The 14,710-nt window shown below is 39.8% G+C and overlaps 1 protein-coding gene across 1 annotated transcript in view; it reads left to right on the top strand.

Annotated features, from left to right (window-relative positions):
- chmp6b (charged multivesicular body protein 6b) overlaps nt 1-13,369 on the top strand; it is a 32,309-nt gene extending 18,940 nt beyond the window's left edge. Inside the window, exons 3-8 of the mRNA XM_059948391.1 lie at nt 95-182; nt 2,799-2,885; nt 3,028-3,093; nt 3,206-3,286; nt 6,174-6,237; nt 11,492-13,369. Coding sequence (XP_059804374.1) covers nt 95-182; nt 2,799-2,885; nt 3,028-3,093; nt 3,206-3,286; nt 6,174-6,237; nt 11,492-11,544 — 439 coding nt within the window. The 3' untranslated portion in view covers nt 11,545-13,369. The remainder of the gene's footprint in view (nt 1-94; nt 183-2,798; nt 2,886-3,027; nt 3,094-3,205; nt 3,287-6,173; nt 6,238-11,491) is intronic.
- Nucleotides 13,370-14,710: the final 1,341 nt, after the last annotated feature.

Raw genomic sequence — 14,710 nt, 5'->3', positions numbered from 1 at the left:
GATAGGCTGAATGGCCTAATTCTGCTCTTTTGTCTTATGGTCTTATTCTGGATTTGAATGCACCCTATAAAGAATCTTTTTTTTTATTTCTCAGGAAAGCCAAGCTCCTGCTCAAGAAAAAACGATACCAGGAGCAACTTCTTGATAAAACTGAAGTTCAGATTAGTAATCTTGAACACATGGTAAGGACTTTTATCTCTGTTTCCATTAACATAGGCAATCAATGATCATAAAAGTTAAAATAAATTGTTGGTTTGATTTAAGCATTGTAGGGTCAAAGTGGTTAAAACCTGGTTGAAGATAACTCCTATAAACTGATTCGATGCATCCCATTCCTATTCAGTTTAGGGGCCAATACAAAAGTGTCCATAGTTTGGCATCTGTTCTGAATGGCTGTTATGGGAAATGGAAAGCAATCACACTGAAATGCAATGAGGAGAGAATGTTTTCCTGCGACACAAGAAAGTGCATCACAGTGTGAAACAGATATATCCAGGGAATGTTAATACAGATTAACAATAGAAAATGGTGGGAAAAGCTCAACATGTCAGGCAGCATCTGTGGAAGCAAACTGAGTTAATGTTTCTGGTGAAGTGCTTCATCAGAACTGGACCTGAAACATTAACTCCTTCTCACTCTGCAAATGCTGTCAGACTTGTAACTTTAGGGGTTAAAATGGGTGGAGTTGTGGATAATAAGGAAGTTTGTCAAAAAATTCAGCAGGATATAGATCAGCTGGGAACATGGACAGAGACATGGCAGATGGGGCTAAATATAGACATGTGAGATGTTGCACAAGAGTGTATTAAGTGGCAGAATCTGTAAGAGCATTGGTATACAGTGGTATCTCAGAGTACATGTCTAGCTCCCTGAAAAGGACAACACAGATAGGGCACTAAAGGAGATGTATGGCATTCTTGCCTTCATCAGTTGTATCAATGAGTATGAAAGCCAGGCAGTCATGTTGCAGTTGTATAAAGTTTTGTTCAGGTCACACATGGAGTACTGTCGTCACACAAGATGTTGGAGGAACTTGCTGGTCAGGCAGCATCTATGGAGGGAAATAAACGTTCATCAGGAGACCCTTCATCAGGATCGAAACATCATCGTGGCCCAAAACGTTGACTGTTTATTTCCCTCCATAGATGCTGCCTGACCTGTTGAGTTCCTCTAGCATTTTATATGTGTTTCTCAAGATGTCCAGTATTTGCAGAATCTCGTGTCTAGGAGTATTGAAGGATTACAAGAAGGATGTGGAGGATTTGGAGAGGGTGCACAGGAGCTTCACCAGGATGTTTCCTGGATTGGAAAGCAGTTATAAGGAAAGATTAGGCTGACTTGGATTGTTATCTCTTAACTGTTGGAGGGTGAGAGAACAACTTGATAGAAATGTATAAAGTAATGAGAAATTTGCCAGGTGGAAATGCAAGGTAGTAGAAATCATGCATTTTATTTGAGAGGGGAAAACTAAAAGTTTTTTTTATAGCGCAAGAAGAGAGAGTACAGAGAAGATTTACTAGAATGTTACCAGGGTTTCAGCACCTAAGTTACAGGGAAAGATTGAACAAGTTAGGTTTTTCTTTGGAGCGTAGAACGTTGAGGGGGGACTTGATAGAGGTACTTAAAATTATGAGGGGGATAGATAGAGTTGACGTAGATAGGCTTTTTCCATTGAGAGTAGGGGAGATTCAAACAAGAGGACATGAGTTGAGAGTTAGGGTGCAAAAGTTTAAGAGTAACATGAGGGGGGATTTCTTTATTCAGAGTGGTAGCTGTGTGGAATGAGTTTCCAGTACAAGTGGTAGAGGCAGGTTTGATATTGTCATTTAAAGTAAAATTGGATAGGTATATGGATAGGAAAGGAATGGAGGGTTATGGGCTGAGTGCGGATCAGTGGGACTAGGTGAGAGTAAGCGTTTGGCACGGACTAGAAGGGCGGAGATGGCCTGTTTCTGTGCTGTAATTGTTAAATGGTTAAGCAGTGGAGGCCTGGAATGCACTGCTTAAGGAAAGTGGTGAAGGCAGATGCAGTAGCAATTTTTTAAGAGGCATTTAGACAGGCACATGAACCTGCAGGGAATGGATGGGCATAGACCATGTGCAGATAGGATTAGTTTTGCTGGCATAATGATCAGCACTACAACGTGGATCCTGTGCTGTACTGTTCTGTGTTTTTCCAACATTTACTGTTTTTAGATAGATTTCCAGCATCTGCAACTTAAGATTTGTTTTCAATCTATATATTGTTTTCAATCAATATAACAATCACAGCACGGAAACAGGCCATCTCGGCCCTCCTAGTCCGTCCCGAACTCTTAATCTCACCTAGTCCCACCTACCTGCACTCAGCCCATAACCCTCCACTCCTTTCCTGTCCTGTCCATATACCTATCCAATTTTACCTTAAATGACACAACTGAACTAGCCTCTACTACTTCTACAGGAAGCTCATTCCACACAGCTATCACTCTCTTGAGTAAAGAAATACCTCCTGGTGTTTCCCTTAAACTTCTGCCCCCTAACTCTCAAATCATGTCCTCTCGTTTGAATGTTGCATAACAGTAATGTTTTTCATCATCTTAAGTGTGTAAACAGTAAAGGTAGTTTGTCCTTAACATTAGAATTGATTTTGTTGCCTGATATTTAAGAACCAATATGTTCCATTCTACTTGTCTGATGGTCAGCTGATACTCTCTGTCCACTTAATTTTCGCCTTTTCTGATACTAGCCTAGCGCTGATGAATAAAACCTGGCCCATTTTTAGCTTGAAAGTAATGCATTTTTTCCCTTTTTAAAAGGTTCAAGACATTGAATTTACTCAAATAGAAATGAAAGTTATAGAAGGTCTGAAAATCGGAAATGATTGCCTAAAGAAAATGCATGAGGTATGTATGTTAAAATTATTGTTCCCATTGGTGAATTTTAAATTTTTTGGAGACACTAAAAAATTGCCTTTTTTGGGTATGAATAATGAACAAGTTCCAAAACTGTTTCCAACTGCAGTTATTGTTTCTGTTACTATTTTAGGTGATGTCTATTGAAGAAGTAGAACGAATAATGGATGAGACCCAGGAAGCTGTTGAATACCAGCGGGTGAGGAATATGCTGCCAAAACTTTACTAATGTGTGAATGTATAGAATTAAACCAAGAACAACTTATAGCAATTAAATGTACTCTAAATGACATGACTTGTTCTTATTTCAGCAAATTGATGAAATTTTAGCTGGTGGTTTGTCTCAAGAGGATGAGGATGCTATTCTGGCAGAGTTAGATGCCATAACTCAGGTGAGCAATATATATTTAGTTAATTTTTCAGAACCTGCCTTTTCAATTGTCATTAATTTATTCAAATGGACACTTAAAAGTTATGGCTTTTATTAAGGTATTAATCTAGATTTAATACCTGAATACTGCTGAGGCTAACAGCCATTCCAGAGTCCACATGAGGAAAATGGGGATAAAAGTGAAGTGGTTATCTATGACTTTGCTGAAACAACTGTGTAGGAGCCAGGTATCTGTTTTCAGTCTCTCTGTATTGTAGTTTGTATTGCCCGTTTGTTACGGGTTACGATAATTTGTCACGTGGATTGGGGTGTGGTAGGAGCAAATGTGCATAGTTACGTATTCTCTCTTTGTCCTGGTTAGTTTTAGTTTTGGTTGTTAGAGGTAGACTGAGATGATATTTTTAGTCGACGGCTAATTTAAACGCTAATTACTCTTATTCCACTATATTGCTGATTTAGCTTTTTATTGCTATAACATAGAAATCTACTTCACTTTACAGGCCCTTCGACCCACAATGTTGTGCTGACCACGTAACCTACTCTAGAAACTGCCTAGAATTTCCCCAGCGCATAGCCCTCTACTTTTCCATAAGATCGTTTGTCTTTTCTGTAATAAATGATTTGTCTTTTTTCAACTAGGAAACCAATTATTCGGAAGCACGTCATACAGTGTTGAGTCCCTCAATCATTCTGTTAGCAGTTTTGGTTTGTTTTTCAAGTAACTGCTATAAAACTGGAGTTAATAAGTATGTGAGGGAATGTAGTTGCATTTTTGCCCATTGCCCATTAAATTCACCAGACAAAGGTAGGCCTGCAACATTCAGGTGCAAGTGAATTGTTCGATAACTTTGAATCGTATGTCACACAACCTTTCTGGCACTTTCCCAGTGCTCTCCAACTCTGTGTCTGCTACTCCTGTCAAACCTTTGTACATTCAATATAATATTAATGCAATATAGCTATATAGGACCTGGTCAGACCCCACTTAGAGTACTGTGCTCTGTTCTGGTCGCCTCACTACAGGAAGGATGTGGAAACCATAGAAAGGGTGCAGAGGATATTTACAAGAATGTTGCCTGGCTTGGGGAGCACGATTATGAGAGTAGGTCGAGTTAACTCGGCCTTTTCTACTTGGAGCAACGGAGAACGAGAGGTGACCTGATAGAGGTGTACAAGATGATAGACAATAGACAATGGTGCTGAAGTAGACCATTCGGCCCTTCGAGCCTGCACCACCATTCTGAGATCATCTACTATCAATACCCGGTTCCTGCCTTGTCCCCATATCCCTTGATTCCCCTATCCATAAGATACCTATCTAGCTCATCTAGATGAGAGGCATTGATCGTGTGGGTAGTCAGAGGCATTTTCCCATGGCTGAAGTGGCTAGCACGAGAGGGCACAGTTTTAAGGTGCTTGGAAGTAGGTACAGAGGTAGGTTTTTTATGCAGAGAGTGGTGGGTGCATGGAATGGGCTGCCGGCGACGGTGGTGGAGGCGAATACGATAGGGTCTTTTAAGAGACTCCTGGATAGGTACATGGAGCTTAGTAAAATAGAGGGCTATGGGTAATCCTAGGTAATTTGTAAGTTAAGGATGTGTTTGGCACAGCTTTGTGGGCCGAAGGGCCTGTATTGTGCGGTAGGTTTTCTATGTTTCTATTCTCCCTGTGACTGCATGGGTTTCCTCCGGGTGCTCTGGTTTCCTCCCAAATTCCAAAGACATACGGGTTAGCGTTCGTAAGTTGTGACCCTGCTTTGTTGTCTCCAGAAGAATGGTGATGTTTGCAGGCTGCGCCCAGCTCACCCTCAGACTATGTTGGTCATTGACACAAAATGATGCATTTCACTGTATGTTACGATATTTCCAATAAAGCCAATCTAAAGTAACCACACAAAATGCAGGTCAGGCAGCATCTATGGAGGGGAATGAACTGTCAACATTTTGGGCCAAGACCCTTCATCCGGCTGTACCTAATCTTTATTCCTTTGGTTTGCTTTTTGATCTATCAAAAGTCATGTTCCAAATACTGATGTTTGTTTTAATTAATGTTGTGCTGTGTATTTTTCCCCACTGTTCTGTGTAATGTATATATTATTCTTCATGGGTCACTTTGTCACTTCCTGTACGTAATTTTTACAATCAATTGAACTTCCTGCTTTACGTCATGGATTCTTCCATCAGGTTGAAGAGGCATGCTGTAGTTACCATAGGTCTGCTTTGGGGAGCCCCAAAACATCAGATTTCTCAGTAATGGGTAGCTGGCTGCTCTGTACCTTACAAAGTAGGCATCTATAAACATGTTGAACAGTACTATTCATTTCCTCCAGACCACAAAACATTTGGGCTGAAAGCAAGTGTTTAGATGTGACAAATGTTCAGGAAGACAAGTGATGTATGAACATTTATTAACATTGAATACAAAAGTAAGGACATCTTATGGTAATTGTTTAGGCAAGGGTTTTCCAACCCCTACCATTAACCAAGGAGTCAGTGGATCCCAGGTTGGGAGCCCTTGCTTTAGGGCCCAGGTAAGATCACACCTTGAGTTATGCATACAGGTTTTTACCTCCATGCCAAATGTGTTGGCCATTGAGGGAAAGGTGGACTAGATGGGTTCCATGCATTGGTGGGTTTCAGGATGGTTGAGGTTGAGTAGGATTAGGCCTGTAATGTCAGGTGAGGAGCATTTTCTTCACTCGGAACTCTCCACGTCAAAGAACTGCAAAGAGACTCAGAAATTAATTAAAAACTGAGATCGATAGATTTCTGAATTTTAAGGAATTGGGAGTTATAGAGATGGTGCTGAGGCAGAAGATCACCCATGTGAACGGCAGTACACATTCTCCCTGCTCCAAGTTCTTATATTCTTTTGTTTCACTGTTTCAGGAAGAAGTTGAACTTCCAGAAGTTCCTGCAGAAGTACTACCAAATATTCCTGCCAGTGAGAAAGGTACCTGTGAGATTTCTAACCAAAGTCATTCTCTTTATAAAAAGCCATTCGACTTTTTGACTTTTAAAGAATTTCTAGTTGTTTGTTTGGATATTTTTGAACATTAGATTTTTTAAAATTTTAGATGTATAATGAAGGTTACATAAACAGCAAATGTAGTCAGTTGTGTATGATCTAGTAGAAAGTTGATGCAACCCACTGTATCTAGCATCCTTTTAAATTTATTTGTGTTCTAAATATAGTTGCAGTTCTGATTTTGTTTTCCTTTTGTATCTGATGTGACTGTTTGCATAGACTGTAATACTTCAAGCTAACAGTGTAGTGGCACACTGCGATATTTATTCACATCATCAGTGCAAGGGCAGATAATGCCGTTATACTCATGAACTGTCATTGCTGTCGGAAGTGTATTGTTTGTCATTTGCTCTGTGGTATTACCACCCTACTACCACACCATTTGAAAGTCATTAAATTACATGAAATTTCAGCATTTGAACTGAAAGCAACTCTGCCCCTCCCCACACACGTGCGTGTGTGCATAAACCTTAAGACCTTAAGATATAGAAGCAGAATTAGACCATTTGATCCATCGAGTCTGCTCTGCCATTTCATCATGGCTCATCCCAAGTTCCTCTCAGCCCCAACCCTCCTGTCTTCTCCCCATATCCCTTCATGTCCTGATCAATCAAGAATTTATCAACCTCTGCCTTAAATAAAGACTTGGCCTCCACAGCTGGCTGTGGCAATTAATTCCACAGATTTCTACTCTTTGGCCAAAGAAATTCCTCCTCATGTTCATTTAAAAAGACTACCCTCTATTCTGAGGCTGTGCCCTCTGGTCTTAGATTCTCCCACCAGAGGAAATGTCCTTCTACATCCATTTTATCAAGGCCTTTCACCATTCGATAGGTTTCAGTAAGGTTCCCCTCATTCTTCTGAATTACAGTAAATACAGGAATAAATGTTCTTCATATGACAAGCCAATTTATCCTGGAATCATTTTCATGATCCTCCTTTGAACCCTCTCCAGTTTTAGCACATCCTTTCTAAGATAAGGGGCCAAGTGAAGCCTCACCAGGGCTTTATAAAGTCTCAACATTACATCCTTGCTTTTATATTCTAGTCCTCTTGAAATAAGTGTTAACATTGAATTTACCTTCCTCACCACAGACTCAACCTAATAACCTTTAGCGAATCCTGCACAAGACATCCCGTCCCTTTGCACCTCAGGTTTTATACTTCCTCTCCTTTTAGAAAATAGTCAACCCTTACATTTCTTCTACCAAAGTGCATGACCATACACTTCCCAGCACTGTATTCCATTTACCACTTCTTTGCCCATTCTCCTAATCTATCTTAGTCCTTCTGTAGCCTCTCTACTTCCTCAAAACTACCTGCCACTCCATCTATCTTCATATCATCTGCAAACTTTGCAACAAAGCCATCAATTCCATCATCTAAGTTATCGACGTATAACGTAAAAATAATCGGTCCCAACCCAGACCTCTGTGGAACACCACTAGTCACTGAGAGCCAACCAGAAAAGGCTCCCTTTATTCCCACTTTTTGCCTCCCAGTTAGCCACTGCTTTATCCATGCTAGGATCTTCCCTGTTATACAGTGGGCTCATAGCTTGTTAAGCAAGCTCATTTGTAGCAGCGTGTCAGAGGCCTTCTGAAAATCCAGGTGCACAACATCAGCCGATTCGTCTTTGTCTATCCTGCTTGTTACTCCATCAAAGAATTCCAACAGATTTGTCAGGCAAGATTTTTCCTTAAGGAAACCATGCTGACTGCGGCCTATTTTATCATGTGCCTCCAAGTACACTGAAATCTCATCCTTAATAATCAACTCCATCGCCCCAAGCACTGAGGTCAGAGTAACTGGCCTGTAATTTCCTTACTTCTGCCTCTCTCCCTTCTTGAAGAGTGGAGTGATAGTTGCAATTTTCCAGTCTTCTGGAACAGTCCAGAATCTAGTGATTCTTGAAAGATCATTGCTAATGCCTCCACAATTTTATCAGCCACCTCTTTTAGAACTCTGGGGTGTACCCCATCTGGTCTGAGTGACTTTTCTACCTTCAGACCTTTCAGTTTGCCAATTTCCACCTTATGCTGGTGTCTTCCGCAGTGAAGACTGATGCAAAATACTTATTCATTTTGTTCACTATTTCATTGTCCCCCATTAGTACCTCTTCAGCATCAATTCCTGCAGTCTGATATTCACTCTCGCTTCTCTTTTACACTTTATGTATCTAAAGAAACTTTTGGTATCCTCTTTAATATTATTGGCTAGCTTGCTTTCGTATTTCACCCTACCTTAATGACTTTTTTAGTTACCTTCAGTTGGTTTTTAAAAGCTTTCCAATCCTCTAACTTCCCACTAAAACTTCCTTCATTATATGCCCACTCTTTGGCTTTTATGTTGGCTTTAACTTTTGTTAGCCACAGTTGTGTCATCTTTCCTTTAGAATATTTCTTCCTCTTTGGGATGTATATATCCAGCACCTTCCGAATTGTTTCCAGAAATTCCAGCCGTTGCTGCTCTGCTGTCATCCCTGCCACTGTTCTTTTCCAATCAATTCTGGCCAATTCCCCCCCTCATGCCTCTGTAATTCTCTTTACTCCACTGTGATACTGATACTGAATTTAGCTACTTCTCAAATTTCAGGGTGAATTCGATCATACTATGATCACTTGCCCCTAAGGGTTCTTTTTCCTTAAGCTCCCTAATCAAATCTGAGTCATTACATAACACCCAATCCTGAATAGCTCAACCAGGCTAGTGGGCTCAACCACGAGCTGCTCTAAACAGCAGTCTTGTAGACAATCTAAAAACTTCCCCGTCCTGGAATCCAGTACCAACCTGATTTTCCCAGTCTACTTATGTATTGAAATCCCCCATGACTATTGTAACATTGCCCTTTTGGCATGCATTTTTTAACTTCCGTTGTAATCTGTAGTCCACATCCTTACTACTGTTTCTGCGGTCTGTATGCAACTCACATCAAGGTCTTTTTACCCTTGCAGTTCCTTAGCTCTATCCGCAATGACTCAATACCTTCCGACCCTATGTCACCTCTTTCTAATGCTTTGATTTCATTTTTTTTCAACAGAGCAATGCCACCCCCTCTGGCTTCCTGCCTGTACTTTTGATACAAAGTCTATCTTTTGACATTAAGCTTCCTGCTTTAATCTTCTTTCAGCCACGATTCAGTGATGCCCACATCATATATGCCAATCTACAACTGTGCTGCAAGTTCATCTACATTATTTTGTGAACTGCGCGGATTCAAATATAACACTTTCAGTCCTGTATTCACACTTTTCGACTTTTTTTTCACCTTTTATGTTGCAACTCATCCTGTTGACTGCAATTTTGCCCTAGCCTCTCCACCCTGCATGTTGCCTCTGTAGTAAATCAGCTACCTCATCTTTAGTGCTACCATCGGCCTTTCCTGCGATACTTCTTGCATTGAAGTATGCACAGCTAGGGATACTAGTCGCACCATGCTCAACCTTTTGATTCCTAACTTACCAACATCTGCCTCCACAACCTCTTACTAACTGTTCTGGCACTTTGGTTCCCATCTCCTTGCAACTCTAGTTTAAACTCCACCGTGCAGCTTTAAAAAATCTTCCTGCTAGGATATTAGTCCCCCTCCAGTTAAGGTGCAAACCATCCCTTATGTACAGGTCCCACCTTCCCTGGAAGAGAGCCCAATGATCCAAAAATCTTATGCCCTCCCTCCTACGCCAACTCCTTAGCCAAGTTCTAGCCTCACTAGCATATGGCATGGGTAATGATCCTGAGATCACAACCCTGGAGGTCCTGCCCTTTAACTTAGCACCTAACTCCCTATGTAGAACCTCGTCATTTGACCTACCCATGTCATTGGTACCTACGTAGACCACGACTTCTAGCTGTTTACCCTCCCACTTAAGAATGCTGAGGACTCTATCCAAGATATCCCAGACCCTGGCACCTGTGAAACAACATACTCACCCACAGAACCTCCTGTCCATTGCCCTAACTAACCGATCTCCTATCACCATAGTGTGCCTCTTATTCCCCCTGCCCCCCACCTTCTGAGTCACAAAAGCAGATTCAGTGCCAGAGGCCTGACCACTGTGACTTTCCTCTATTGGGTCATTCCCCCCCCTCCCCCACCCCGACAATATCCAAAGTGGTATACCTGTTGTTGAGGGGGGTGGGCTCAAGGGTACTCTGCACTGGCTCCTTAACCCCTTGCCCCTTCCTGGCTGTTACCCAGTTTCCTGTGCCCCATACCTTGAGTGTAACTACCTCACTATATGTCTTAGCTATCACCTCCTCAGCCTCCCAAATGATCCAGAGTTCATCCAGTTCCAGCTCCAGCTCCTTAACACAGATTGTTAGAAGCTGTAGCTGGACGGACTTCTCACAGTTATAATCATCAGGGGCACTGGAGGTCTCACTGCCTTGTGCTTTCCAATTACTCTTGACTCTATTTTCAGCTTGTAATGTTGAATTAATTTTAAAATTCAAGATTATTTATTGTCATTCTTTTGTACACAAGTGTAAAGGAGAAAAAATAATTTTTACTTTGGATCTGAGGCAGCATTTTTAAAAAATGCAATAAAGCATTAAGAATACAATAAAAACAAAAAAAAAAGATTATTGAAGTCTCCTGTAATTACGAAGAGAGCTTCCAAAGTATTGTTTTTAAGAGAGCTGATGATATTGTAAAGCTTTCCCAGTGCGTCCTTGACCGCGGTGATCAGCACAAGAGTAAACTTCCCAAGCAGGCAGTGTGGCTGGCATTCAACTGCATGATGCTTAATTGCCATAGAACAGTGACTATCTGCTCCAGAGGGTATAACTTCCACATGGAGGCTCATAATTGTTACCAATTCAAAACAATCAGTTAAGATTGTTGAATATTTATAATTTTTCACTGGTTAAGTCCACTACGTAAGTATGGCTTGGTATGTATGTTAGAACATTTGTGTAGCTCTATCAAGCAGTATTTGAACACTGGTTTTTGGATCACTGGATTGCTGGGACAGGAACGGCAACTGAGGTAGGACTCAATGTTTCTAGGACGGGAGAGTATACAGGGGGAAGTGGCTGAAGCCTGATTTTGAAATGGGGCAGTTGATGTTGATCTAGTATTTAAAAAAATCAGGTTTAGTACATGTAGAGATTTTTTTTAAAAATTGTACTCCTTCATAAATCTTTTAAAATTTATAACACTTTATTTGTCTCTTAACAGACAAAGAGCCAGCTGAACCTCTGCAGAACCAAGTGATGGTGGCAGCTTCATAAATGAAATTAGCACTCTTCAGTGATGTACGTCTTCAGTGTATTTTCTAGAGTTGATCATGGTTCACAACCCCTTTTTGAGGGTTGGAAAGTTCAGACTCTATACAGTTGTCAGAAGAACCTTTTATTATTCTCGTGGAATTATTATTTTTTAAATGCAGGCTCCATGTTGACTTTCTTTTACATTTGTATTTAAAAAGAAAATTCCAGAAGTGAGCAGTGCTTCAGAATCGTAAAGAATCAGAATCCATTATCAGCCTTCCTAAACGGGATCTTTTGTTAGTCAAAGTTGGTATGTAATTATATGGTATCTGCTCATGCCTAATTGGAGAGGTATGACTAAAGTTCTGCACTGATACATTAATGTGGTGGATAAGAAAAGCAGGAAACATCTGTCTATGAGACATTAATTTTTTGAATATCTCAATAATTAATTTGAGTAGTACAGATGGAAATCCAGTCCCTGAGAAGAGTCCACTCTTTAGAGTTGCTGGAGATGTAGCAGATTCAGCATTGATGGCATGGTTACTTTTAATGTTCTCTGCCATGAAACAGTTTGATTTGTATTTAAGATGGTTCATGATGAAGATTTTTAATTTAAGGGATATGATCAGTATTGCAAAAATGAAATTATCTCCAGAATCACCAGACAAGAGCTTTGATTGAATTCCTTGGGTTGAGTGTAATGGAGGAGTTCTAAATGGAAGGAATTCATCAAGTTTTCATGTGGTTTCCATTGCAGTTATCCATTTAATTAAGAACCACTCAATGCATACTTTGATCTGCAGTGCAATTCCACCATGTTCTTTCCTTTCCAAAACAAAATCACTCAGCAATACTTGAAGGGATTGATACTTATTTAAAAAGCAAAGAATCATCTTTTTCTTTTTGAGCTTCTAGCCCTGCTGTCAATATTCCATTTTATAATCATGTTTAAAAACTGAAGATTTAATTTTAACTTGTTTTCCCTGAGCACCAAGCAGAGTAGTTTCGTATAACATGGTTAGATTGTTTCTGGACTTGAACTTCCAGTGTTGATCAGTATTTGGACATGATATACTCAGTTAATTTTTTTTTTCATTTGGAGAATCTTACAAATACCTGACCCTTCCCTTGATGCAAATGGGTTATTGCTAAGTATTTTGTCCTGCTATCAAACAAAATTTTGAATGTAAAATTATAATTGGCTAAGTGGAAAACCCCAAATGATACTTGCCAGTGACAGGAGAGAGGCATATTATCATAGATGAGCCATGAGCTGATGAGTGGAGTAAGGTAGAGAACATGAGACAAGTTCTCCCTGTAAAGGCAGCTGGAGGCTATCGTGATCAAAGTGCCAGGCATGCACCTAATGATGCATGTGGTGAAAGGTGAACTTTACAACCCGAGACACAAATTGGTAAAATTACTTCTGTATTTTTTAATTATTGTAGTGGATGAGGTAAGCTTGCTTTACATAAAACCTCTACTTTGATACAAATTTTGAATATTATAGTTCAAGTAAAAATGTCACAGCACACAACTTACAAACTGGGCACATATTCAGCAGTATACCTATTTGATCTCATATATGGAAAGGATTTTTTAAGTCGTCCTTCATCTGAAAATTGTAGAACAAAATGCAAGTTAATTTTAACATTTCCAGCAAATGCCTTATCTGGGTGTTTCAACTTTTTCTTCAACCATGCTTGAAAATGTTCAGATGTAAACCCCTCCAACCTCTGTCATTTCTACAGATTGATATTGCACAGTAGAATAAAGGAATTAAACCAAGATTTTTTTCCCTCTTGCAATGAAATGTTTTCTTGAATAAAAGATTATTCACTTGTTTGCTGTAGTCATTCAGCTGAGGGTGAAATAATGTGATTGCAACCACTGACTACTGTTGAAAACAGCATTATTATATTTTGAGAAAGGGTTGTGGAAATTGCTGTCAAAAGTACAATGAGGGAAATACAAGGCTAATGTTCTTCGATATTATTGATGTACTCTAGCTGTGGTGTCATTTGTCCCTTTTTTAAAAAAATTCTGAAATGCATTGTGACTAACTATGACTCACAATCTTTGGCACTGTGGTGTGTATGTAAATGTGGGATGTATGTTTGGAAAATGTTGTAAGGATCATGAGGGTTGATCATGTAATCTGTTCCAGAGCCTTTATTTCAATTGAGACTTAATAACTATTGGTGACTCACGGGAAAGGTCAGGGTTGTGAGAAGTTCATTTGGCTCATCATAATTGCTTTTTAAAGTCCCTGATGTCTTCCTACTTCATTTGAGTGTTTTTACCTGAACTGAGGCAATCTTTTTCTTTTAACTAATTTCCCTTTTGCTTTCCTGCCTTGGCTTAATTTTAATTTGGATGTAGTTTTATAATGCTTTATATTAGTTTTCTAATAGATTGCCAAAGATCGAGACCACAGAAGTGGGTTCTTTAGCCCATCAGGTCTGCACTGCCCATCAAGGATCCACTTTTACAAGAACCCTACCTTAATCTGATTTGCTCTCTGCATTCCCACTACCAAATTTTACACAGTAGGAGTAATTTTGGAAATTATGGGGAGAATATGCAAACTCCACGCAGACAACATCAGAGTGCTGTTGGTCTGCAGGAGTTGGAGGCAACTGCACTACCTGCTGCACCACTGTGCCACTCTTTATTGCAAATTCAGTTGAGTATGTTTTTCTGTATATTTGTAATGATAATTTTTAATATAGTAATTATACTTGAAACTCAATTCCTGATTTGGTGTAACAATTACTTCTTGAATACTGTAGGAAATTCCTGTTAGCCATGGCTAACAATCTTCTGGATAGGTGTAAATGGAAATTTTAGAATTTAGTTTCTACAGTGGTCTTGCTGAACAGTACTTGGACAAAGTTTTCTGCCTTTTTCAAGCCTGTGCCAAATTTAAGAAAAACTCCCTTTAACATGGGTCCAGGACTAAGGTCAGCTCCATTCCATTTAACCCAATGTACTTTGTGTTGACTATTAACACCATTGGTAGCTTCTCTTTATAGATATTTATTTATAAATTGGAAGGCCTAGATGGAGTGGACATGGACAGTATGTTTCCTATAATGGGAGAGTCTAAGACCAGAGGTCAGTGAAACTGAAATTCTTCACCATAGACAGCTGTGGAGGCCAAGTCATTGGGTATATTAAAAGC

This window comes from Hypanus sabinus, chromosome 23 (genome assembly GCF_030144855.1).
Source record: "Hypanus sabinus isolate sHypSab1 chromosome 23, sHypSab1.hap1, whole genome shotgun sequence".
In the NCBI taxonomy this organism is placed as follows: Eukaryota; Metazoa; Chordata; class Chondrichthyes; order Myliobatiformes; family Dasyatidae; genus Hypanus; species Hypanus sabinus.
Note: the sequence above shows the minus strand (reverse complement) of the source record. Positions and strands in the feature narration are given on the sequence as shown.